This window comes from Zasmidium cellare (assembly GCF_010093935.1).
Source record: "Zasmidium cellare ATCC 36951 unplaced genomic scaffold M409scaffold_19, whole genome shotgun sequence".
NCBI lineage: Eukaryota > Fungi > Ascomycota > Dothideomycetes > Mycosphaerellales > Mycosphaerellaceae > Zasmidium > Zasmidium cellare.
Window position 1 is genome coordinate 345,058 of NW_022986963.1, and position 25,280 is coordinate 370,337.

The window sequence follows — 25,280 nt, forward strand, 5'->3', positions numbered from 1 at the left end:
GGCGCTTTGTTGACGCGCGCCGTCGCGTCTTCCAAATTCGCAAGCGAAAACGAGGGACTTCACCTGGTCAAACAAACCACCAACCGACCATCAAAAGTCGCCAATCCTCGCGCATCACGATTCTGATTACCAAGGTGAGTATTTGGTAAGATGCGGGGAGTCATTGAGGACTTCCTACGCATCGATGGCGGCGGTCAATTCCCTGGGAGTGCATACTCCCGTTGCCCTTCCATACCTACTAACTGAAGGCCTTCTTCCGCCCGACCCAAAGCCGGATCAGTATCAATGGGACACCTACATTGTCGCGGACGGTAACGATTGTGTGGAGGAGGAGCTGCTGGTCACCCAAAATGCTGTTGCTTGGTCGCAGGGAAGATTTGTTCGAAACATCTACCGCTTCGACTTGGAAGGCGAATCCATGGTGCAAGCGCTCCTCACTAGCTTTCCAGCCGCCTCAGACATGCAGCCTGGAATCTTCACTGCCCATGCAAATGAGCTCAGGCCACAACGGAGTAGCCTTAATTCGTCAGGCTTTCAGGAGGAGACCGAGACCAAAAGACAGTCCTTCAAAAGCAAATTTCCCCGAAGGGCGCTTGTTGTCTTGCTGAAGACCAAAGCTCATATTTACTTCTTGCGAGGCGCTCATCATATCGTGGATCTGCCTTTCGAGGTCGAGAGAGCATTCGCAGCACCACGAGGTATCATACTGCAGAGGAAACGAACCGTCCAGTCTTCACTTCCTCCGACTCCACAAGTTCCGGCCGCTCCACCGAACTCGTTCTTCTCCTCGCAAGGCCGTGGACCTTCATTTCTGAGGCAATCAGTATCTCCCACGCTGGTGAAGAGCTTCGCGAGGACAAGCTTCATTCACAACAAGCCAACCCAGCCGAGCCCACTAGGTGGGAATCCTAAGCTCAACACTCTGTTCCAGGAAGTTATTGGAGCATCTGGAAAGCGTGGCGACGAAGACGTTACGAACATATACTCTTTGAGTGGGCCTCTTTCCGAGCTGGGAGTGGTGACTTACTCGATTCAACACCAAAGGCCGCAAAAGTCTACGAGATCACGAAATGCACTCAGTGTCGAGTTTGAAGGACTGGATCCTGCAGAGAAGATCATTCATGTCTCGGCGAAGAGTGAACTGTCCGGCTCGAAGGCCGACAATACCGGACCGCTATCGTTGCTCGTTAGCTTCAATCACGACATCAGTATTGTCACTGTGTGGCATGCTTGGTACGTGGAGGACAAATCTCTGAAAACGCTCTTGAAACTTCGGGCAGATCAGAAGGCCGCTAAGGCTAGGCGCCGAAGCTCCTTTTTGACTGCCAATGTCGGAACAGGAGCGACAACGCCAGCTGTGCGACGAAGAGACGGCGCTAGGGAGAGCTTTGTTGCGCCAAACCATCCAGTCGGAGAGCTCGCTGGTTCTCAGGGGACTACATTGTCTCGTAACCAAAGTAAGCAGCAACAAGAAGAAGTCATGGCCTCTCAAATGGACCCAGACTACCAGCCTGCTGGCTCCCAGCAACCTGCTCGAGAGAACCGGAGGATCAGCTCCATGAACACGGATGTTCGTGCCAGCCAAACGACTGTCAGTGCGAGCTTTGGGGGCGGCGGTGGCAGACGTACTACCTCCTTTGGTGGACCGAATACCAGGAGGTCGCTCAGCCACAGGAAGAGCCGTGGCTCGACACCAGGTAGTGCCTATGGTCAAAGCCTTGGTGGTGATGAGTCAATGGATCTCGACAGCACACTCGAATTCGACAGCGAAGAGACTACTGATGAGATTCTCCAACACATCCGGGCGACAATCGAAAGATCTGGCGTAGACAACGTCTTCGACAGCTCGGAGGAAGGCTTCAAGCGCGAATTGATTGTAAGGAAGATTCACTCCTTTCCGGCGGGCCTACCGACACCTTCGCAAAACTCCAACCATGAAGCTAGCACAAATTACAAGGTGGTAACGCTGCTGGAGCCACGCGGTGCCCAGGCCTCTCAAGAGCAGAGCCTGGCGATTTATCTTCACGACCGTACCGATGGCGAGCTGCAGTACATGCAATTGAAGATCAAGCAAAGATTATTGTGGCCAGAGTTGCCAGCATCGCCGTGTGCTGCAATTCCGCTTCTTGTCGATCAGCGACGGCTGGACCGCTGCGAGGACATCCTCAAGATACACGACGGCGAAGCTGAAGCAATCTTACTTGGAGGGCGAGGGATCCAACTCGGTCTAGATCAGCGCTCACTTTGCCCTCTGCCCTCTAATGCATCGTATAGATTTCACGATCCCCTGAGTGTTCTGTCAGCGGAGACCAGCGAACACAAGGACGTGGGCAAGAATAGAACGCTTGAACGTCCTCTAACGCCGATTCGACTTCAGCATGCAGGACCGAGTGCGAGATTTGATGAGACTGGCATCGATGGAGTAAAACACCGACGCAGGCTTCAACTACAACCAGCGGACCCGCAAGTTGAGAAGTTGCTTGCAGTCTGTGAAGTCTTACTTCCGAGATCACAAAGTCAAATTGTTCGAAAGCTGTGGTGTCAGTCATACGCCTGGCTAAAGGCTAACGTCGGCATCTTACAAGGAACGAGTAGCTCTGTCGAGTTCGTAGCTTTCGTTGCAACAATCTTCACGTTCGCCATCGATCTACTCGACGCCAAGGCACGAGCCGCTCCTAACATCTCCAAGATGGCAACTGGGAAGGGCAATACACAATCCACATCGGCTCTGCAGCTCCAAGCAACAACACATGCAATGGCTCTGGAGCGTTCTTCAGTCTGGTCATGGCTACCTCCTCAAAGGCCAACCTCCATCAGAAATTCTCCCAGGGGATCGGACTCACGCAAAGATCAACTTGTAGTCGTTGCTGCTTCTCTGGCAGATGAGCTCTCTACGTCCCTCAAGACAGATGCACTCAGGCCAGCCGATCTGATCAATGTGGCTGCCAAGCTCATGCTCGGGCTGCACCTATGTCACGAAGAACAGAAGCTAAGTGTTCTCTCCAAGATGGAGACGTCAAAGCTAGACATAGCTCCTGTGGTGGCACAGATCGGCACGTGGCTAAATCTGAAACATTGGGCCTATGGCAAAGGGAAATATTACGAGCTCGAAGGTGCCACAGATGGACGCTGGGCGTATGTCAAATCGACTGTTGCAAGTCCTCCTCGACTTGAGTTTTTCGATCAACCAGTCAGCGTCTTCCAATGGTTTGAGCATTCGTTAAAGCACGGTTCATCAGAGCGTTATCCATCATTCTCCTCGATCGCGGAAATGGATGGGACGAACTCGTACGGGTTGGACACGTTGGAAAACACTGTGACTCCTCGGCTGTTGGCCTTGTCGGACATGGTATCTGCAACGCGTGGCGTGACGACTAGCCCTGTAACAACAGTCGAATGCTTGGCTGAAAGAGGCTTTACGGTTGAGATGTTAGACACGTACCCAGAAGCGATATCTGCCCCTTTCAAGGACGCAATCGCTAGGTGTGAAAAGGAGCCTCCAACGATCTGGAAGGACGATTTACTGCAGTTGGTGGGCCGGGACGATCTCAGTACAAGCGCAAGAGAGGCACTTTCCTCAGCGCCAAAACTACAGTGGCTTTTGTACGGTGCCTCGAGGGACGTCGCCGCCGTCATTCATGTGTTGGATCACCCTGGGCTGCAACTCAAAACAAGGGAAGCGGGACGTCACGCCATTTCCCAATTGATCTTCAGCGAAGACAGGAGGTTAGTGGAGGCGATGAGCTTGATGCATTTCAACAGCGTGCAGGTCGCACAGTGCCCTAAACAGCCAGATTGGGACGAGGCAACACACTTTGAACATCAGCGTAGATTGATGCATTGGGTGACGATACGCATGATCGCATTGCCTGCTGGCGATGGCATGATACACTACGACAGTCAAACGCCCCTTCTCACGGAGAAATACCATCTGCCCGGCTTCAACTCCTCCTGTGTCATGCAGCCTATGGGGCATACGTTGACAACAGATCGAAGTGGACTGACCGAGGAGAAGGTCAATTGGGCGTACTTTCATGCTGGCGTGTCTGCAGGGATGAGAATTTCTCGAAACGTCAAGGGAATCGATACGTCTTGGATTGCCTTCAACAAGCCGAATGAGCTCACGAACAGACACGCCGGAATGCTTTTGGCCTTGGGGCTAGGTGGTCACTTGCGGAACTTGGCGAAGTGGCTTTCCTTCAAATATCTGACGCCAAAGCATACGATGACCTCCGTCGGCCTTCTCCTTGGGCTCTCGGCTTCGTATCTTGGCACCATGGATGGCCTTATCACCAGAATGCTGTCTGTCCACATCACTCGGATGCTGCCGCCCGGTGCTGCTGAGTTGAATGTCTCGCCGGCCACGCAGACAGCAGGTCTCATGGGTATTGGCTTGCTCTATTACAACACTCAGCATCGGCGAATGAGCGAGATAATGCTTTCTGAGATTGAGTACATGGAAATGGAGGATCCAGACAGCGGACCAGACATGCTGAGAGACGAGTCCTACCGCCTGGCAGCTGGATTTGCGCTTGGCTTGATTAATCTTGGCAAGGGCAATGACCTGCGAGGGTTGCACGGCATGTATCTGCCGGAACGGCTTTTGGCGGTAGCGGTTGGCCCTCGCCCGGTCAACGCAGTTCACGTCTTTGACAGAGCCACTGCCGGAGCAGTCGTTGCTGTGGCGCTTGTCTACATGAAGTCCGGCGACAGGGCTGTGGCCAACAAGATCGACATTCCAGACACTGAAGCACAGTACGACCATGTGAGACCAGACATTCTCATGCTTCGTGCCATGGCCAAGCACATCATTCTCTGGGACAATATCGAGGCGCAGGGCATTGTGTCCGGCCGACCTGGTTGGATCCACGCGAACCTGCCGAACTTCTACAAGAGCAAGCTCGTGGACGCAAGCAATCAGGTCACCATGAAGAACACCATGAACAGTGCTCACATCCCGCTCTTCAACGTCTTCACTGGACTGGCTTGGGCACTGGGACTCAAGTACGCAGGCAGTGGGAATGTCCTGGCCCGCGATGAGATTCTGGGTGTGCTGAAGGCTTTCTACGCATTCGGCTGGTCAGAATCATACTATTTCGATGCCAAGCTGGGACGTTCTGCACTGAAGCGCTGCATGGACGCTCTCGCTCTCTGTGCGGCTGTGGTCATGGCCGGAACTGGTGATCTTGAGACTTTCCGCTATCTTCGTCGCATGCATGGCCGTACCGATTCTGACACTACCTACGGTTCTCATCTTGCCGCCCATCTGGCCATCGGTGTACTCTTCCTGGGCGGTGGGACGTTCAGCCTCGGGACTTCAAATTTGGCGATTGCCTCCCTCATCTGCGCATTTTACCCGCTGTTTCCCACAGATGTACAGGACAACCGAGTTCATCTTCAGGCATTCAGACATCTTTGGGTCTTCGCCGCTGAGGCAAGATGCATCATCATAGAGGATATCGACACACAGCGACCAATTCACATGCCCATCAAAGTCACTAAGCGGGACGGGACAGAAGTGAGCATGCGAGCGCCGTGCTTGCTACCAGAGCTGGACACTATCGCAACGATACAGACCGATAACCCAGCTTATTGGCGCGTAACCCTCGACTTTGCGAACAATCCAGAGCATCTGAAAGCCTTCCGCGAGGACCAGCGAGTCTTCGTTAGGCGATGCCCAGCAGCAGAAGCCCACTCGTCAGCTTTCAGTGCTGCATTGGCGGCGTTGAATGATGCCCAGACGGCTACAGTGCTCAATCCGCAGATCTGGCACACGCTGTTCAATCTTCACGCTTTCAAGGAAGTAGATCGCGCTGATGTCGAGCTTTTGCTTCCTCCTGATGTCCACAGCTCCGTCTATTCGGACGATCGTGCAACAGTGGTGGATGACAGAATGGTACTGAGCAAGGCAGTGCGGGGCAACGATCGGAATGCATTGTGGAATTTGAGGGTGCTGTTTGCTTGGGCGGAGAGGGCGAGACGTGAGGGTGATGGGAAGGTGAGGTGGCTTGGAGAGGAGGTCATTGAGGGGTTGAGAGCGAGTGTTGAAGAGAGGGCTAGGCGCTCGAGTGCATAGATGAAGGTGGGAGCGAGGCATTGATGGTTTAGCGAGGCGTTCGATGGGTCTCAATGAGACCTTGTTCGCGGTGGTATGATACATTTGCTGTACATTGAGTTGCTTGACCTCTCGTCAATCTTGCCATCTTTCCTGCTCAGTTGGCTGTGCGGTAATTCTCACACGTCATGTCCCGTCTTCTTGCTTGCAGGCACTGGGGGTGTGGATTCCTTTCTCACCCCATACACATGTCCAACATGACCGTCTGTGTCCTTTGTCCGGCGTGATTCACCATGCTCTTGCACTGGCCTCCTTGCCATGCTCAATGCGTTTGTCCAGTGTGATGTTCAGAATAAGCGGAACGTGCTCCTCAAACCGACTTTGTTACAACCCGATGCTTTTCTCTGCTCACTTCTGCCCGCCCTTTCCCTTGCCACTTTTCACAGCCTCTTCCTTCCCAGCAGCTTTACCCTTCTTCTCCGCCTCCTTGCCCACCGAACTAATCATATCGAGTAAACTCTCCTCTTCCCGTTCTCGCGGTACGCCTTCTTCGCCTTCTCGCGCCTCCTCTCCTTCCTCCAAAGTCTCCACATCAAAACCTCTCCCAAACCTCGCTCGAAACCTCTTCAACCTCCCCGCCTCATCCTCCTCGACATTCAACAACTTCTGCGAACTCGGGTTCCATAGAGGGCTGTTCTTGGTGTCCTTTGTGCTTTTGTAGATCGGCGCGGGAGATGTCGTGCGGTGTGTGAATGTACTTCCGTCGGAAAGGGTTATGAGTTGGGTGAAGGTGTAAGGTCGTTTAGGACGCCGGAGGAGGGTCGCGTGCCGGACTTGTTGGTGGATGTGTTGGGGCGAGACGGCGCTCTTGGGGCGGAGGGAGGGTCGTATTATTGACATTGTAGGCGATTTGGACTATGGGAGATCTGATTGATGTCGTCGTCGTCAATGGGTGAGGTCCGAAGAAGGTTTGCGGAGGAGCTCGGGGGTGAGTCTTGGCATTGAGGTCGAGGCGAGGTCGATGGACTTCACGTCTTCGATATGTCATCGAACTCGCATTGAAAATAGGGCGGCTCCTTCAATGCAGCGTCAGCGTCCAGGCCTCGCTGCTCGACGCTTCTATCAAGCCTTCTACCAATGGAACATCCTCGCAACGCGTACCCAACGACAATGGCTACCTTCGACCAGCTCTTGCACTTCAGCGTTCCACTCCTCTGGACTCCAATATGACGAGCAAGATCCAGTGTTCACCCAGGAATCGGGCGGCCGTCGCAGCAGATCCTCAAACATAAGCCATGTATCGTTGAAGGATCTTCCCTCAAAAGAAGGCGAGGAGCAAAAGGTGGAGGAGGAAGGCAATCCACCTCGTAGACTCAGGATTCGGAGGCATAGTACTTGGTCGCCACCGATTCACGGATATGGGAGCATCTCGCTGGATCACATCAAGGCCAGGTCCGAGGAGGGAGAGCCCAGGAAGGGCAGGAGGCAGGACGCTAACAACAATGGACGAAATGGAGACAGACGAGGTGTCCCGAAAGCGATGCTCGAAAGCGAAGTAGTCTCTGCGGCTGTAAAGCCATTCCATACCATGGATGCAGGTCAATATGCTGTGCGATTTCGGTCCGAAGCTGGTCTCATGCTCGAGTATGCCATTGCTGGTGACGTTCTCCAAGAGGTCCAAGGGGTACACGGTGCAAGGCTTGAACGTTTGAAGGACCGTACGGGCGCGAGGATAGAAGTGCAAGAGCTGTTTAAGAAGCGAGAAGGGGTCGATGACCTTGGGCCGCGCAACACTATTCACTCTATTTTGATATCGGGGTCATTCAAGGAGGTTGTAGACGCATTCAATGCTCTGAAGGGGAACCACGCGACGCAGCCGGCTAAGACCGATGGGTCGGCCAGCACACCCCAAGAGACCTCAGAAGGGAAGCCTGGCAGCGCACAGAATACTCCCAAGTTGTGGCGAATGGGCCCCATACTTTCAAACACTTATCTACCCTCCTCGAACATAAAACCTGGCCGCACAGCCATACGCTCTCGAACGGAAGACCATATTGCTTTGGAGCACTCGATTGATGCCGCGACGGCAACAAGATGGCGATTTCGCTACGGCGACCAACTGGAGTTCCTGAAATGGCGATATGGCGGTGAAATTGTGGTCAAGCAGATCATCACCGAAGCAACTGGCCAGGGACAAGATGAATCTCAGCCCACATTAACCCAAGCAACGCAGTCGCCCCACTCCACTGTGTATCTTGCAGGCCCGTGGCAGACAGTTTCGAAAATTTGGGATGACTTGAACATGTGCAACCGTGCCTTTCGCGACGAGAATTTTGCAATCTTCCGTTACTCAACCAATTATCTGAGGGCTGGAAGTGATGTCTTCCGTCGACTGGCCGATGAGAGTTTGGAGCTGGTGGTCGCCTTCACAGAAAGCCAGTGGCAGCAAGTGATGCCGAAGACAGCTTTTCTAAGGCTAGCCGAGGCGCTCAAGTTGACGATGTCAACGGAAACAACAGAGTTGCGGGCTGAGAGCAGTGATGATAAGGTTCAAAGCCGCTTGGTTACACTTACCGGGCCCAAAGAAGCTTTGTCATCGATGCAGAGGGCGTTCAAGCTCATCAAAAAGGAGATGAGCAAGGACGAAAGTGTTGGGACTACAGGACGTTCAAGCAAAACGTCAGGGGAAGACCGAAAGACCATCGATGTGAACGCGACGCAGGCTTCAGATCAGAGCCAAGGCATGAGCCAAAACAGGGATTTCACATCGCTGGTTGAAGTCTGCCCTCCCGGTGAACAGCACAATGCTGTACGGGCATACGTCTCCGCTCGTGTCAGCTCGGTCCGTCGCTATTCAAAAGCTTCCATCCTGAGTCTCAAAGACCACCGACATTTGCAGTTGATTCAAGGCAGCGAGGGATGTGTAGAGCAAGCGAAAGCAATGTTCGCAAAGGTGGCTGCCAAAGGGTACCAGAAATGCGGTGTCCCCTCACGCGGTATTCGTGTCATCCATGAGCGGCACGATTGGACCCCTTTTTGGCCAGAACTCGATTTCATAGTTGCCCAACTTAGTGGCAACCCGGCTGAAGACCAAACGCACGATCATCACGAGCCTTTGAAAACCGTGTACAGATGTACTGTATCTATCACAGGTCATGGCAAGCAGCAAGTCCTGCAAAGCTTTCAAACCCGCTATACGGCTGAACAATTGAAGTCTGCGACTGGCTGTCAAGATGTTGTGTTCTTGAACGACTCTTTCGTAGCCCATGGCTCCTTGCAAAGTGTTTTGAGGTTCCGGCTGGAGGTATCGAGCGCCATGGAGAGGGAACGAGAGCGGCTGAGCAATTCTTTGGTCAAGATTTCGTCTCGTGTGCACGCATCACTTTCAAGCGTCTGGGCCAATATGCCAGATATTGATGCAGAACAAGACCTTAGCCGTGAGAAAGCTGCACAGCTTGCTGACGATGTCCGACTTGCTCTTCGACCACTCAGTCACCCAGTGGTTTTAATCACTTCGCAGGTGCCTCGCCTCCAAGCCGTTGACGACACGAATAATGAGGAGAACGCCGGAGCCGACGTTCAGGAAATCGCGGACAGCCAACTTCGCCGCAGCCGAGGCATCACGGTGTCGTCTTTCAATACTGTAGCCTTCCGTCCGCGACCAATCGTCTCATTCAATGTCAAAGTCCCAAGCCGAAGTTGGGATGCAATCTCAACGTCTGGAGAGTTCCGTGTACATCTGCTCACCGCCACTTCAACAGGTGCAGCGATTGCAGACACGTTCACGAAGCGCCTCAAGGAGCCCCACGACGGATTCTTGCAGCTTGAGAAACTGGGCGCAGAGATCATTTCCCGTGACGAGGACGCACCTCCACGAGTAATCCACAAGGAAGGGGTCTTGGCCGAACTACACGCCAAGCTGTTACCGGAACGATGTGTTAAGGCGGGCGACCACGTCATCGTCGTTGGTCGCCTCGTATCCTGTCAATTACCCGGAGAAGAGGATGCAGTGAGGCCATCGCAGGTGGATCCAGAGTTTTGGGACTCGATTGGTGGCCTTGCGTATGCTAAGCAGGAATACAGAAACGTGGGTGCAGAGGTCAAGAAGAAAGGTACTGTGCTCTTGCCTGAAGATCTGCCTGATCCCCTATCTCTTGGGGATGAGTTCGTTCGGCAGGAAGCTTCACGATCTCCACTCAATCTCCGACCTGAGCAGCGCCAGCGTTCAGACACTGCATCGCCAACAGGTGGAGATCAGCGGGCGGTTGCGTCTGCGGAACACGTCGACTTTGAGGAAGCCATGGGTTCGTATGAGGACGATTTGAGCCCCGCTGCCAGGGAAGAGGAAGACGACTACGACTTTGGGTTTGAGACTCCAAATTACGGCGTCAAGCGCGATCAGCGGTCAAGTCCTTCGACCCGAGAATCGAGCCAGGCTGACGCTGGTGATCTATGGGGTCCAGAGGACGTTGTCCGTGAAGACTCGATCCGACTTGGTGGCGATCCACAGCCTGGGAACGAGAATTCGAGTGGAGAAGGCACGTCTGATAACCAACTCCACCGCCCGGCGCCGCCAAACACTAACACACATGGCAGTCGCACCTTCTCCACCATGGCCAGGCCCATCAACCTGAACGTGCGGTCTACAAGGCAGTTCTCCACGAAAATATCGTTTGCTCAGGAATCAGCCCATGGCAAAACAGATTTAGACCAATTCGTCGAACCATCAGCCCGCAAAATGAACGTGGCAGACTACCTTGGCGTGCCAGAGGACGCCCGTCTCCACTCACACCGCGTGCGAAGCCTCTTCCGCATGGACAAAGACGCCCGTCGAGCTGAGAAGCGGCTCCTCGACCGGGACAACGAGCTAACGGAAGACGAAAAAACCGAACTTCGCCTCAAGGTCACCACCAACAATCGTATCATCTCCAAAAAGCTTGCCTGGAACGCCGCCTACCACCTCCGCATCATGCTCGACAAGGGCCGTGTCGATTTCAAGCGTGCGCAGTTCCTCGAGAGTGCGATTGAGAAGGGGCAGTCTGTACTGTTGGAGGAGGCTTCGCTAGCAAAGGATATGTATGACCAAGGCAGGATCAATTTCGAGCAGTTGCAGAAGGTGAAGCAGGGGCTGGCGAGGAACGCGGATGTCTATCAGACGGAGTTGACGAGATTGGGCCAGGTCGTTGATGAGGAGGGAGATGGCGCGACAGGATTTCCTGGTGTTGAGGAGGGGAGTGGAGATGGTTTCGATGGGTTTAGGGGGAATCGATGAGGGGAGGGACTCGGGGTGGGGAGACCAGTTCTGATGATTGAGCATCGGATGAATCAAATTCGGCAGGCATGGGATTCTCCATGGTTTTTCGAGTAGCCCCTGGACGATGAATACCAGTCATACGAGCAGCTAGTGGCGTATTCTCGTGCGCCGTGGTCTCAACGTGCATTTTCATTTGAGGAGAAGGTAGCTTTTCCTTCTCTCGACCATGTTTATGGGTCGCCTCAATGATCTCAAACTCGCCTCTCAGGCCCTTAGTCGGGATGACTTCTCCATCTTCCGCAGTTCCACGTAGTCCTCATGAATTGCCATTGAGATAGCATTTTCCGTCTTTGCCGTGCTCGTGATAGATGCAGCTCAAAGTGTAGACATCTCCAGGAGCAGCCATCGGCGTCCTGTTCGCGCGCGACAGACTCTTGCGACACAGGTCGAGCAGGAAGTCGGTTGGGTACTCTTCCGTCTTATCCAAGACGGCAGACTCGGCGTGGTTGTAGAAGATGTCCACAACAAACTTCCGAGCAGCAGACGACGATGGAGTTCCATCATAGATGGTGTGCACAATTTCTGGGGCACTGAGCCAGAAGCTGCGTCCATGTTCGCCTTGAGCTTTCGCCCGGAACGAATCCATGACGGTATCCTTGAACTCCGTGTCCATGAGCTCCTCACCCAAAACGAAGGCATCCGCCAGCAGACCCCAAGCCGAAGTCCAGACAGTCGCACTTGGCAAGCCCATACAGCCAACGATGCAGCCTGAGTAGAGCCATTTGCAGTAGATGCCGAAGATCTCGGAAGAGTGATTCGGAATCCCCACCGCCGCTTCGCCTTTGGACCACTCCGGTTTGGCCTTGGCCTTGAGGAACGCGGACGAGCGCAGGAGGGTCTTGCGGTGGACATTGAATGTGACGGGAGGATTGCACACGAGAACAGACACCATGGTGTCTTTCGCACTATGCCATATGTCAGTCAGCGATCACCCTCCAGTCATTTATGGCACAAGGATCGACCTGGGTGGACTCACTCAATGTCGCGGACGGGGACTCTGCATGGATCACGAACTTGTTGCGAATCGGCAGCTTTTGGAGCGTGTCGCGAAAGGGACATGCGAAATCTACCTTCTGCGTCTTTAATAAACGCATCGCGCATAGAACTGATGAGAGTTGAAGACGGTGCACCAGTTTGCGTTGGACGCTGCGCAGCTGCAGGTATTGCCGTCTGTGGCCGACTCGAATGCATGCTGTTGGAAGCACTCATGATGCGCCAGAAAGTTGAAGTGGAAGACAAGGTGGTGGGTGTTGAGAAGGTTGAGAAGAGCAAACGACTTCTTAAGCCCGTGACAAACGCTCGGAGGTCCGTGCAGTTTCAAGCTCCGCGCGCCTGACATGTGACACTCGTTGATTGAGGACCGACGCCGGAAACACAGTATGTTCAGTGCCGCTGATGCACGGTACCGTCGTAACTTTCAACGCGCTCACATTTGTTTTCATACGAATCGCTTCTAACAGTCAGAACCAGACTACATCGCCGCCGTCATGACTCCTGGCTGTTGCTTCATCTCCTCCGGTCTTCCCCCACTATCTGATGTTCATGCCTTACGATCGATGTAGCAAGCCTTGTCCTTGCCATGCTCATGATGCTCGCACCTCTCGCTGCTGACGTGCCTCTTGATAGTTCGAACAAGGCCGACACGAGCCAGATCGAACAAGAAGTCGCTTGGAAGGCTGCGGTCGTCGAGATTGCTCGCACCGCCGTGACCGTGGTACAAATCGACCACAAAGCGTCGCGCGGGCGAGTCTTTGGAGTCGCCGGCGTAGATAATGCGAACGAGCTCAGGCGCAACCTTCCACACCGTGTTGCCGATTTTGCTCTTGACTTTGGCGCGCAGTGCGTCGATGACGGTGTTCTTGAAGTCAATGTCGATGAGTTTCTCGCCGAGGGCGTATGCGCTGGCGAGGACCCTCCATTCAGCATCGTCCTTGGGCGTCTCGTCTTCTGGGATGCTGATGATGGCGCTGGAGTAGAGCCACTTCGAGTAGAGTGCGAAGGCCTCGGAGTTGAAATCCGGGAGCGAAATGGACGACTCAGAGTCGATGTCGTTACTCTCGAGCTCGGCATGGGTTTTGAGGAACTCGGACGACTTGTAGAGAACGGCGCGATGAACGAAGAAGGTGGTGTGCGGTGTACCGACTCGGCACGCGATGATGCTGCCAGAGGTGCTCCTGTTGTTAGTCAAGGATCAAATCATGACTGGCGGGCATGACTTACTCGACATTGCGCGAGAGAGAAAGGCGTGGGTCAGGCACGCCCTGCGCACTCGAGAAGGGAGTAGTTGTCGTGGTGTGTGCGCCAGACTCTCCCGGCTCAGGACCTTTCTGCGCACTCGGGACCGGGAGTACAGAAGGAGTCATGGCATGCGAGGTAGGCTTCGATGGAGCACCAAATGTAGACGCCGTGGCATCGTTTAATGAACCCACAACGCGACCGCCGCCAAATGCTGGCATCGCTGGCGGGTGTTCGGTTGCAGAGGATGAAAACATGAAGAACGGTGTTGGGCTGACGGGAAACCCGGTCCGAGGCTGACCTTTCTTCTTGTCTTTCTTGGTAGAACTCATGTTGGGAGGTCTCGAGTGTGCTTCACAAATTCGAGGTGCGCAGCGAGTCGACCTGACAGATAAGCGAGGATATTTTGAATGGCCGATCCAGAAGTGAAGTCTGATGCGCGCGCCCCACCAAAAGTGAATGTGTGGTATCTTCTTCGCAACACGCGAATCGCATTCACTTTCTGTTCGAATACGGGAGTCGTTACGCTCTCACGGCGAAGTGTGGGTAGACTCGCATCCACGCATGCGTCTGGCGATGCTCTCAACCTCCGGCAGTCCCCTCCTTCGACAGAGCCTCCTCCAGCAACTCCTTCGCCTCTTGTATCAACTCCGCTTCCTTCTCCTCCCCAACCTTGTTACCCCTGCTATTCAACCATCCCACATCGAACTTCCCAAGCCCACCATTCACGATACGCACGGGCTCTTGCTTCGGCGCTAGCGGCGGCGTACCGCGAGCCTGTGGTTCTACAGGGCCTGTCGTTGAGCGAGGAACTGTAGTGGCCAGTGCCGAGTCGTCGGAGTCAATGATGCCCGCCTCTTCCAACGCATATGCCTGTCGCCTCAGTCGCGCGAAGACAGCCTGAACGTTGATGAAGTAGGCCTCAGTGTTCTCTGTGAAAGCCTTCTTATGCGCATCCATGGTACTGCTCGCGTCGTCCGTCATTTGCGCGTCTCCATCGGCGGCTCTGGCGGGTCTGTTGGTGAGGGCGTTGATTGCTTGTCCAGCAGACGTAAGCATTACGGCGACATCTGTGTTAATAGCGGACAGTTCGCGTATGCGCTCCGCTGGCGTGATGGTCTGTTCCGCCATGTTGCTTGTAAACTATCGTGTTGCCATGTCGAGGAAATCAGCAAGCCGGGAGAAGTGTAGTTGGAATGTATGGGACGCTGGGGTGGCTTTATCATGTGTTCGGAGCAGTAGCCTGATCTTCACGTGTAAAGAAAGCTTCCGCCGCCGTCTTGAATAAACAGCATCCCAGCGCGGTCGTAGCCAACCTCACTTCATCTCTTTCACGGCGTTGCCATCGCCTTCGCGACTCCTCTTCCACTCTTCCATTTCATGTAATTACAACCTCAAAAACTATTCATCATGGCAGCGCAGCCACCGCCGTCGTCGCGCACGGCAAGCGTTGGGCCTCCCAGCGCTGGTGGCATGAATGCGCCGTCCGCGACCACTCCAGGCGGGCAGGGAGGAGGGCAGACGCAGCAAAATCTCAATCAAATTGTAAGCCGCAATTAATGAACCCCTTTCATTCACCAGTGCAAAACGCCGTGTGCGCGACTCGCGAAAGCGCATCTTGGTGTTGAACACCCCCACCCGCGACCATCGACCTGCAAAGCACACGCCAAGCATTTCGTCCCAACACCTTTTGCTCTTTCGCATCACGAGCCGGCCTGCAACGATGGTGCCAGTCACGGGCAACACAAACGAGCGTGGGCCTGGTCTATCGCCGACACCACACCTCCCACCCCCGCTTCTTACCCCGTACAGCTACGACAGAGCACATCCAGGGCACAAAGAATATTTAAGACAAGCTGGTTTGGTTTGCACAGTGAGCTTTCGAACAATGACTTCCGTGTTTGCAAATTCGCGCAACATTGATTTAAAACTGGTCATCACGCAAAGACTGACTGCTGATACAGGTTCTTGAATACCTTTCTAAGAAAGGATACAGCCGAACGGAGGCTATGCTCAGGAAAGAAAGCGAAAAGACCGATGCAAACGGCAACCCGATCGCAACGACAATCGACGAGATGGGCGGTAAGAAGTACGGCAGGGCATTTGAGCTCACGCAGAACTGGATCGACAACGTCCTCGACATCTACAAGCCCGAGCTCAAACGCTTGTTATGGCCTCTCTTCGTCTACTCATTTCTTCAGTGCGTCACCGAGTTCTTCGCCCGGGATGGAACAGAGTTCTTCCAGCGCTTCAGAGACCAGTTCGAGTCGGAGTTTGAGGACGATTTGCGTGCACTATCCGCCATTTACGAACCAGAGCATGTGCAGGAAAACGAGATCGCACAGCTCTACCGCAACAACAAGTATCGCCTGACTTTGAGCAACATGGCCTTGGCGGCGCTTGTTACATTCTTGGAGTCAAAGGACAACGAAGGCGGCTTGATCGTGCAAAGCATCATTCAGAATAACCTCTACGTTCGCGGGGTCGATCGTGCCTCCCTTGGAGCCGAACGAAGTCTCGCCAAACTGCTTGCTCAGCGCGATGGACCCCAAGATGTTCCAGCAGAAGATGAGGGAATCCCCGGGCACAATCCTGGCTCGGCAAACCTCGATCCTAAGGCACCACAGGTGCTTTCGAAGCTTTCGCTCGGCCCTTTGCCGATGGAAAGCGACTTGATGGAGGATGTAAAAGCCGAGCTACAAGAGCATGACGCAGCGCACCCACCAGGCCCCGGTCAAAACACTCTGATAGAGGAGTTCGAACAGTCAATCAAGCGAGAACCTCTAGACGACGCAGCTCCACGTGAGGGCATTCCATTTCCACCATCAACCGCACGAGATGTCGCCATGGAGGTGCAGAAGATCAAAGAGAACAGGGACCGATTCCGCATTGAGGGCCGATCGGGAGGAGTTGGACCTGGAGTCAGCGTCACGATGTTCACTTTCCACAACACATTCGACAGTGTCAACTGTATTGAGTTCTCTGGCGACAACACACTCGTTGCCGTTGGAACAGCTGAGTCATTCATCCGAGTATGGTCGCTGGAGAACCAGCCTCTCACATCACCCACCGATCCGCCGTCATATCAGCCTTCCACATCGAGACGCTTAGTGGGCCATGCCGGGCCTGTCTACGCTCTCTCATTCTCGCCTTCTATCTCATTACCTGGACCAACTTCCAACGGCCACACCAACAACTCCAGCTCCTCACAATCACAGCCCCGATACCTGCTTTCTGGATCTGCTGATTCAACCATCCGCCTCTGGTCAATGGACACATGGTCAAATTTGGTGGTCTACCGATCGCATAACTCGCCAGTCTGGGATGTGCGCTTCTGTCCTCAAGGTCACTACTTCACCTCTGCGAGCGCGGATCGAACTGCACGGCTGTGGAGCACGCCTCAGATTGCCCCTCTCCGACTATTCGTCGGTCACGACTCCGATGTGGAGACTGTTGCCTGGCATCCCAACAACGCCTACGTCTTCACAGGCTCAGGCGGCGGCGATCGCACGGTGCGCATGTGGGACTTGCAACGAGGACATTCAGTGCGACTTTTCACTGGACACACCGGCAATGTCACTGCTATTGCATGTGCACCAAGCGGACAGGTGGTTGCAAGTGCAGATGACAGGGGTGAGATCATTCTTTGGAACCTCACAACTGGACGTCTGGTCAAGCGCATGCGTGGACACGGCCGAGGCGGCATCTGGAGTCTGGACTGGTGCGTAGAGTCGACCGTGCTCGTATCTGGCGGCGCAGACGGCACAGTCCGCGTATGGGATGTCCAACCAAACCAAGACAGCCAAGGCAAGATCGTGGGAGAAGGTGGCGCGGGAACCAAAGTCGACGGTAATGCCGTGGGTAGCGGGGCCGTGAGCAAGAACAAGGCGAAGAAGGACGTTGTGGTCTCGCCCGATCAGATCTCGGCGTTCCCAACGAAGAAAAGCCCGGTGTACAAGGTGCGGTTCACGCAGATGAATCTCATTGTGGCGGGTGGTGCGTATCTGCCTTGAGTTGGAATTTAGCAGGGCGTTTGGGATCGGAAGGAAGGTCTATCAGGGGCGAATACTAGTCTGGCGTCTGAGTGGAAACGGAAAAGGCTTTCTCGCGGAGAATTGGGGGTCGGGCGACAATGGCCTGAGAGACGAAGTAGTCGACAATGTATCATTACCTTCACACGACCCCGACACACAGCCCCAAGAGACACATAGGACGTTCGAGATGATGTGCAATTGAACAAAGAAGCAAGCAAATACTCTCCCTACGCCTCAATATCGATTTTGCATGTGTTTAAATTACACCTCAAATAAAAGACTTCCCCTGTCATCCTCTACTCCCCCACCATCTCCTATCCTTCTGTCCCTCTCAGTACTCCGGTGCCCCCTGCGTACAGGAGTTGGCATTAGTATCACACGTCAACACCAGTCCCGGCGTGATCATCGCCGTCTTCCAACTGTACTGAAAGCCCGTCGCCAACCCGGTGGAATCCACTACACAAAAAAGCGCATTAGCAAAAGCCCTTACCAATACCCAAACGATGGAGAAGGAGATAATGGTAGTGACTTACGACCCTGCATCCCGACACTAGCAAAACTGCCCTCCTCCTCCCCGCCCGTCAAATAATACCTAAACTCAAAAACCCCCGGACGCGAATAATTATACCCGGCCGTGAAATGGTAAATCGTCTCCTCGACCCCGGCGCGCGCGACGTACCATTCGTATTCCACCCCGCCGTTGTTGAACTGGTACCACATGCCCTGCGTGGGGGTCTGGCCGTTTTCGCGGTAGACGAAGAAGTCGTCCCAGAGGGGCGCGATGGTGGAGTTGGGGAGCCAGGGGGTGGGGAGGCGTTGGACTTGATATTGGGAGGAGCCTGAGAGCAGGGCGATGAAGCCGTTGGTGGAGAAGTAGGTTCGCGGCGAGGATTGCGTGTAGACTGTCATGGGGGAGGGGAGGCGGACTTCGCAGTAGGAGTCGTCTTCGTCCCAGGTTGGGGGGTCGCCGAAGTCGCAGGGGGTGGGGGAGTTGAGGACGAGGTGGGTGAGGGTGGGTGGAGCTGAGCTCGAGGATGGCGATGAGGATGAGGTGAGGGCTGCGCTGCTGGTTGTTGGGGCTGGGCTTGATGAGGGGAGGGCTGCGATGCTGCTCAGAGGGGTCGAACTTGGGAGAATGGAGCTTCCTGGTAAAGATCCTAGAGCAGACGAAGTTGCCGCTCGCGAGGAGCTGGGGGATGGCGATGCAGCGCCTGCGACGCGGATACCAGACACGAGCCGTGGATTCAGAACATCGGAAGGCGAGAACTCCAGAGGCTCCCCGTTGTTGGAGCTCTTGAGGTAGCAGTTGCCCGGGCCAACTCCATACATGTCAGCTCCCGCGAATGTGAATCCCAGGCAACCGGAGGTGTTGTCGCACAGAATCATGCAGTCGGCGTATGAGTTGCGTGCTTCGAGACCTGGCGATGAGTTGCCCAGCGTGTCCCTGCCGCAGCCGATGGTGTACTGAGCTCCCTGCGAGTCTGTGACGACGCTGCCAGCGCCAGCGGGGCAGATTGCACCGGTGGATGTAGCTGATGCTGCTGAGGATGTTGATGATCTGGTTGAAGATATTGCTGCACTGCTGGAAGGCGGCGCCACGTTGCTAGATGGCGAGCTCGATACACGAGGACTGGCAGTGCTGGGGCTGATCACAGCAGTCGAGCTGGAAGAGGTCGTCGGGTCTGGTATGATCGAGGGGAAAGTCTCCAGGTTTGTGTAGGTTGTGGTGGACCGAGATGAAGCCCTCCAGCTGGACGAACTGGTGACAGCGAAGCTTGGCGATGGGAGCTGGATGCTGGGGGATGGAATCTGGGCGCTTGAAGATGGGACCTGGACGGCAGATGATGGGATCTGTACTGGAGATGAGGTGCTCAAGAACACTGAAGCAGGGGCTGAGGAAGACCACGCCGGCACACTTGACGATCCCACAACCCACGATGAGCTAGAAGCCTGCGTTGGAGGCAATGAGATGACCGTATCCCGCAAGCTCGAACTCTGGATTGGACCAATGGGGCCGATAGGTTCTCCAGGCACACTGTATGTTGGAAGGAGAGTGTATTCAGAGCTGCCGCTCGTAATGACCGATGGAATTGGAGTGAATGTGATCGAGTAGGTGACGCTGCTCCCATCGGATGTCACGATGGAGAGGCTGACACTGGGCGTAGGCGAGACTGCTGGCGATGAGGCTGGCGAGCTGTAGCTTGGTGCCGCAAATGAAGGGGTGGCAGATGGTGGGACTACGGCAGAGATGGAGATCGAAGCGCTCGATGCCACGCCGCTGGAAACCACGCCGCTGGAGGCTACGCTGCTCGGGATTACGCCACTAGACACCACGCTACTGGAACGGATGCTGCTGGAGACCACGTCGCCAGAGACCACAGCGCTGGATGATGGTACGACTGGTACGCTCGTCGAAATCACAGCCGTCCCGCTTGTGATGACCGTAGGCACGTACGAGACGCTGGTGCTGCTCTCGGCGACATCGCAATCGCCATACTCTGGCTGGCATCCGGTTCCGCAGTAAATGAATCCAGAACCGCAATATCCATACTGACTGCAGCAGCTTCCTGCATCAGCGCCGTAGCAGTTGAGTCCAACTTCTGGACCACAGGTGCCGAGAGGTAGGGCACTCTCTGAAGTGCTGGACGGAGCCTCAGCGGTGGTGCTGCCGGAAGTCACTGGAACCGTCATGCTGCCGATCGAGATCAAAGTCGAGATTGTCGTTGATCCGACAGAGCTGAGTGTTTGTATGCCGAGCCCACTTGCTGATTGAGCGGCGAATGTGACAGCAACCCAACTGGGATCGCGAGCTCCGCTGAACCTGACAACGACTTGCTGGCTGCCATTGCCGGCGCGGACGGTGAAGAATCCTGCAGCACCACCATCGAAGGCGGAGTTGTTCCAGTGGAGCTGTAGATTCTGAAAGGCGAATTCAGTGCTGATTGATCCGAGTGTCGAAGAGATTGCAAATGGCATGTTCTCAACTTCTGGTTCAGTCGAGATCCATCCGCCGGTTGTTGCACCCAAGGTGCCATTGTTTATTCTGTACTGAACGGCTCTGCTGGGATCCGTTGTGGTGTATCCGCCAGCTGTGAGATACGTTGCACTCTCAGCCTGCCTTCGCTTGGAGCCTCCTCCGACGCCGGGCTGTATTTGAAGAACGAAAGGAAGGCCTTCGTTCAGAGCCGCGTCTGAAAGAGCTGTGGGTGTTGCCGGAGCGCTCGAGGGAATTGGCGTTACAACGACAGTCGACTGGTAGACAGTCACTGAGCTGCTGCCACTCGTGTAGATTGCGCTGCCATTGGTGAAAGTCGCGGTCCTTGAAGTGTAGACAGCGCTGCATGTACTTGGGTACTCGGTGATGGTGATGATCTGTGACAACGCCCCGAGTGGTAGCGCTGCGACCGCTAGACCCAGAACGCCGCCATGGAGGTACATGCTGCCGGAGGAGCGTCGTCCGCAAAGACTTGGTCGGTTTACCAAGCTATTGCTGTCGTGTTCAGTCCGTCATACAGTGTGAAACAATAACGAGTGACAGTAGTCGGCGGTGATGCGTAGCAGGGCAACGAGACACGAAACCGTGCGATCTGAGAGCGAAGTGCATCTACATGCCAAGATGGAATGGAATGAAAACAACACACCTTGAACCTGCCATGTGGTCGCGCGTCTGCGCAATTTCGCCAGCTAGCCGCGGAATGTATCGAGAAGTGTTCTGGGCCGAACACTACCGTTTGCGATACAATACGGATGGCGGTCTTGTGGTAGTGCCACATCTTAGTTTCTTCACATCGGAAGAGTGTTAAAGCGTACGGTTTGTGCGTGAGGAAGCATTCGCTCGCTTTGTGCGCGAGCCAGGCTGAGTGTAACCATTTGAGGCTGTGTGATGATTGGCTGACAAGCATCAGGTATTCCAAGACGTGGCCGTTTTCTGGCATTTCCAATTGACTGTTCATTGATTGCACATATCCTACGATGCGCGCAGCTGTTCGGCGAACTCTGCTACAAACTGACCCAAGCCCTGTTCCGGGGATAGGTCAGGCTGAAAGCGAGCCACAACCCAAGAGAGGTCATTATCATGCGGCTTTCCTGGGCTTGCATATAGCCAAACCTGGTCCTCGCGATCCCACTTTCTGTTTGGGACGTAGGCTTCGAGAGAATAGTAGTTGTCTCGGTGGAAGGGAAACTCGTATGAAGGCGGACCACTGCGCTCGAGGAAACGGTCCGTCCCAGACTCAATGTCGGCCGTCGAGAGGTGGAAGAGGCGTCGAGGGTGGCATGTCTTCTTGCCCACTCGAACTTGGCGTGTGAGAGTGCCCACAAGGGTGGTGAGGTGGATTTGCAGTATTGCGGCGTAGTGCAGCGGGCTTCGCATCGCCTTCTCGACTATGGATGCATTTCGCTCGACCAATTTGCGGTTCCACTCAGGATAGGTACCACGTGGGATCATTGGAATCGGGTCGCGATTGTTGAGGTGCCGCTGGAAGAAGGCCAGGTCGAGAACAACATTAAGGTTGTTCCACGAAAGCATACAGGACATGCAGGTACAGACTTTGGCCGGATCAATGACTCGCACGTGTTGGTATGGCTTCTTATGGATCTGCAACCTATCCTGCCAGTTCTTGCTCAAGAGTGCAGCTTGTGCGGTGGGATCGACCTGTGCAAGAGGGACCGGTAGGTGAAAGCTTCGAGCAAGAGTGTGGTATCTGTGCAGGATGATGTCCTTTGCGATTAGGTCCTCGTTGTCCATAATAAAATCTCTCGTGGATTTGTTCAGCCGCAGTAATCTGAAAATGTCACTTGGTCGGAGATAACTGAGGACTTCTTGCAGTAACTCGGGAGGCAGCTCTAGGAAAGATTTCGTCTCGGACGTCACAGTAGTCTTCTTGAGTTTCTTCTGTTGTCGCTTCTGCATCCGCTCGGTCTTTTTGGACTTGAGGGGTATCGATTCGGTCGTATCAACAAGGGGCTCATCGTCGTCCACAGCTACAGGCTTCTTCGCGGCTTTTCTTGGCCCTATCAAAGTGTAGGCTTCGCTTTCAGCTTTTGGGGATACAGCCTTCATTTCAACATCTGAACTCTGCGTGCTGTTGGAGACCGACGTGGCAACGTCGACGGCCATGTCGGAGGTGCTCATATTGAGGGGTGGCTGGTGAAAGAAGGTTGGAAATGAGAGTCACAAAATCGCACCTGTAGTCTTCGTGGCGTTACGGCTGGAACCTTATCTCCGCATCGTTAAATGTCAAAAGTCGAAGTATTGAAAGCCGTTGACAAAAGTCTGGGCACATATCCCCTCTTCACCTTCGAGTCACAATACAACACAACACCGTACCACCACACAATGGCTTCGTCAACCATTGAGCTTCGAGACTTGCAGCCAGGCTCCAGTAGCCGGCGAGTGGCCTCTCAAGATCGTCAAGATGCCGCCAACGAGTTGTCCTTGCATTATGACTCGTCAGGACCTGGTGCTGTTGTATCGCATACTCTTCCTCCCGTTGATGGCGGACGTGGAGCATGGCTCTTCCTCTTAGGCTGCTTCATGCTGGATGGCATAGTTTGGGGTGAGCATGGCGATCATGTTCCCTGGTGACCATCCACTAAAACCCTCTCCAGGCTTCCCTCTGTCCTTTGGTGTGTTCCAAGTGTACTACAGCACACATGAGCCATTCTCGCACGGGGCCAGGCAGAGTTCTGGTATTGCGGCCATTGGTACGACAGCGACTGGTGTTGCCTACTTCGCAAGTCCCTTCTTTGGGATCGCCATGCAACGTTATCCTCACACTCGACGACCAGCCATGTACGTTGGACTAGTAGCTATGGTCATAGGCCTGGTGGGAGCGTCGTTCTGTAGCACGGTTGCTGGCCTCCTCGCAACTCAGGGTGTGCTGTACGGCATTGGTTGTATCCTGCTGTATTTCCCAGCCACACTTTTTCTGGACGAATGGTTTGTGAAGAGAAAGGCGCTGGCGTACGGCATCTCGTGGTCTGGCACTGGTACAGCCGGTGTTGTGGTGCCGTTCATCATGCAGTGGCTACTGGATTCGTATGGGTTTCGCTCTGCCCTTCGAATTTGGGCTGTCGTTCTTGTGAGCAATGGTGTGGTTCGTCAATGGTATCTGCAAACGGCTAATGCTTTCCCAGGTCATACTCACCACTCCTTGCTTGATCTTGGTGCAGCCTCGCCTTCCACTATCAATCGCCAGCGCCCTTCGCCCTCAAGACTTCACATACATGAAGAGATACCCTTTCTGGGTCTATCAATTCGGAAATGTTGCGCAGTCCCTGGGTGCTTTCATACCTTTGCTCTGGATGCCGGCCTACGCATTGACGATCGGCCTTCCCCAATATGCAGGCCCGTTGAGTGTTGCTTTCTACAATGGAGGGGTCTCTGTAGGGGCAGTCATTCTTGGGTTGATCACTGACCGCTATCATGTCACAGTCGCAATCTCCATCTGCGCCATCGGCTCCATGGTCGCAGCATTCGTGTTCTGGGGACTGGCGAGCTCTGCACCAATGCTATACTTGTTCGCCATTATCTGGGGCTTTTTCACCGGTGGCTTCAACACGACATGGCCCGGCTGTGCAGCTGCAATGCGCCGCTTGGAAAGCAACGGCAATGTCGATACGGGCACTCTCATTGGACTCATGGCAGCTGGTAAAGGTATTGGAGGTGTTGTCGGTGGCCCTCTATCAGAAAAGCTGCTCGAAGTTGGATGGCATGCACATTCCACATTCGCCTACGGCACGTCGTACGGCGTGCTGGTCGTCTTCTGCGGCGTGAGTGCGGCGTTTGGCGGAGCTGCATGCATCGGTCGTCTCTTGAAGATGATCTGACGTTTGTTCAGATCACTCTCGTCGTGGTGATTGACGAGTGTGCAATCTACACGTTCGTACGTGGAACGCAGTCACAGACAAGCAAGACCTTGCAGCTTGCCGCTCCAGGGATACTCACGAAGGTAGGCCTGAAAGATTCAATATGCTCCGCGGATCACAGAAGATCGATCAATCTATCAAAACACTTCGATGCGACGACTTCACCCCCACCACCCTGTCTCCTGATTCCAATCTCTACGGCGGCATCGATAGATAAGGTACTGCTTCTTGGCAGGCGTCCAATACTAACGAGGACCAGAAACTACCTTTTTGCATGTCGGTTATGCAAGTACGCGAAGCCTGCTTGATGTCAAGAAAGCCGAGAAGCTCGACAGTGGACCTGAGGAACCGCGTCCAACCAGCGACAAAGAATCATTGCAAGCCGAATGTGTCCGACCGGCAGACAAGACGCCGACATTGCAGCAACGTGAGAAACACGTGAGAGGACGTCAATCCTTGGTGGCACAGCTTTTACTCGCAGTATCCTTACTAGGTAACACAGCAGACAGGGGTCCTCCACTGCGGTCACAATGACGATCAGACATAGAGCCCGTCATCGCCCATTTTCTGCAACTTCGGGGCCTTGTCTGGTGAGAAGTGGGACTGTGCGCAGGACTGTGCACATCGTGAGAATGTTGAAAGATCGTGGTTTTGATAGTCGATGCTACAAAAGCTGCGGTACGACTGTCTCTTCACCAACCCTCGGGCGGGTCCCTTCGTTTGAACCCTTCACCTTGGACGGACCCTTTCGCATGTTTTGCTGGTCAAGCAA

At 54.4% G+C, this 25,280-nt stretch overlaps 10 protein-coding genes across 10 annotated transcripts; 4 read left to right on the forward strand and 6 right to left on the reverse strand.

Annotated features, from left to right (window-relative positions):
• Positions 1–184: 184 nt before the first annotated feature.
• Positions 185–6,076, forward strand: M409DRAFT_23462 (uncharacterized protein; the record flags this gene model as incomplete). Its single annotated transcript, XM_033806806.1, has 1 exon — positions 185–6,076. One exon carries the CDS (start codon positions 185–187, stop codon positions 6,074–6,076), a length of 5,892 nt encoding a protein of 1,963 aa, XP_033667159.1.
• A 387-nt stretch (positions 6,077–6,463) lies between these two features.
• Positions 6,464–6,955, reverse strand: M409DRAFT_66743 (uncharacterized protein; the record flags this gene model as incomplete). The annotated part of the gene is made up of 1 exon (XM_033817070.1): positions 6,464–6,955. The coding sequence occupies one exon, from the start codon at positions 6,953–6,955 to the stop codon at positions 6,464–6,466; it is 492 nt and encodes a 163-aa protein (XP_033667160.1).
• Positions 6,956–7,643: 688 nt separating this feature from the next.
• Positions 7,644–11,327, forward strand: M409DRAFT_55125 (uncharacterized protein; the record flags this gene model as incomplete). The annotated part of the gene is made up of 1 exon (XM_033812917.1): positions 7,644–11,327. One exon carries the CDS (start codon positions 7,644–7,646, stop codon positions 11,325–11,327), a length of 3,684 nt encoding a protein of 1,227 aa, XP_033667161.1.
• A 298-nt stretch (positions 11,328–11,625) lies between these two features.
• M409DRAFT_55126 (uncharacterized protein) lies at positions 11,626–12,578 on the reverse strand (the record flags this gene model as incomplete). Its single annotated transcript, XM_033812918.1, has 2 exons — positions 11,626–12,274; positions 12,346–12,578. The coding sequence occupies 2 exons, from the start codon at positions 12,576–12,578 to the stop codon at positions 11,626–11,628; spliced, it is 882 nt and encodes a 293-aa protein (XP_033667162.1).
• A 331-nt stretch (positions 12,579–12,909) lies between these two features.
• M409DRAFT_55127 (uncharacterized protein) lies at positions 12,910–13,861 on the reverse strand (the record flags this gene model as incomplete). The annotated part of the gene is made up of 2 exons (XM_033812919.1): positions 12,910–13,543; positions 13,590–13,861. 2 exons carry the CDS (start codon positions 13,859–13,861, stop codon positions 12,910–12,912), a joined length of 906 nt encoding a protein of 301 aa, XP_033667163.1.
• A 97-nt stretch (positions 13,862–13,958) lies between these two features.
• Positions 13,959–14,735, reverse strand: M409DRAFT_66744 (uncharacterized protein; the record flags this gene model as incomplete). Its single annotated transcript, XM_033817071.1, has 2 exons — positions 13,959–13,988; positions 14,220–14,735. 2 exons carry the CDS (start codon positions 14,733–14,735, stop codon positions 13,959–13,961), a joined length of 546 nt encoding a protein of 181 aa, XP_033667164.1.
• Positions 14,736–15,014: 279 nt separating this feature from the next.
• On the forward strand, positions 15,015–17,617 carry M409DRAFT_66745 (uncharacterized protein; the record flags this gene model as incomplete). Its single annotated transcript, XM_033817072.1, has 2 exons — positions 15,015–15,149; positions 15,569–17,617. 2 exons carry the CDS (start codon positions 15,015–15,017, stop codon positions 17,615–17,617), a joined length of 2,184 nt encoding a protein of 727 aa, XP_033667165.1.
• A 352-nt stretch (positions 17,618–17,969) lies between these two features.
• On the reverse strand, positions 17,970–21,076 carry M409DRAFT_23469 (carbohydrate-binding module family 18 protein; the record flags this gene model as incomplete). Its single annotated transcript, XM_033806807.1, has 2 exons — positions 17,970–18,094; positions 18,172–21,076. The coding sequence occupies 2 exons, from the start codon at positions 21,074–21,076 to the stop codon at positions 17,970–17,972; spliced, it is 3,030 nt and encodes a 1,009-aa protein (XP_033667166.1).
• Positions 21,077–21,605: 529 nt separating this feature from the next.
• Positions 21,606–22,772, reverse strand: M409DRAFT_23470 (uncharacterized protein; the record flags this gene model as incomplete). The annotated part of the gene is made up of 1 exon (XM_033806808.1): positions 21,606–22,772. The coding sequence occupies one exon, from the start codon at positions 22,770–22,772 to the stop codon at positions 21,606–21,608; it is 1,167 nt and encodes a 388-aa protein (XP_033667167.1).
• Positions 22,773–22,976: 204 nt separating this feature from the next.
• Positions 22,977–24,725, forward strand: M409DRAFT_23471 (uncharacterized protein; the record flags this gene model as incomplete). The annotated part of the gene is made up of 5 exons (XM_033806809.1): positions 22,977–23,196; positions 23,249–23,721; positions 23,777–24,412; positions 24,481–24,521; positions 24,596–24,725. The coding sequence occupies 5 exons, from the start codon at positions 22,977–22,979 to the stop codon at positions 24,723–24,725; spliced, it is 1,500 nt and encodes a 499-aa protein (XP_033667168.1).
• Between the last annotated feature and the right edge of the window lie 555 nt (positions 24,726–25,280).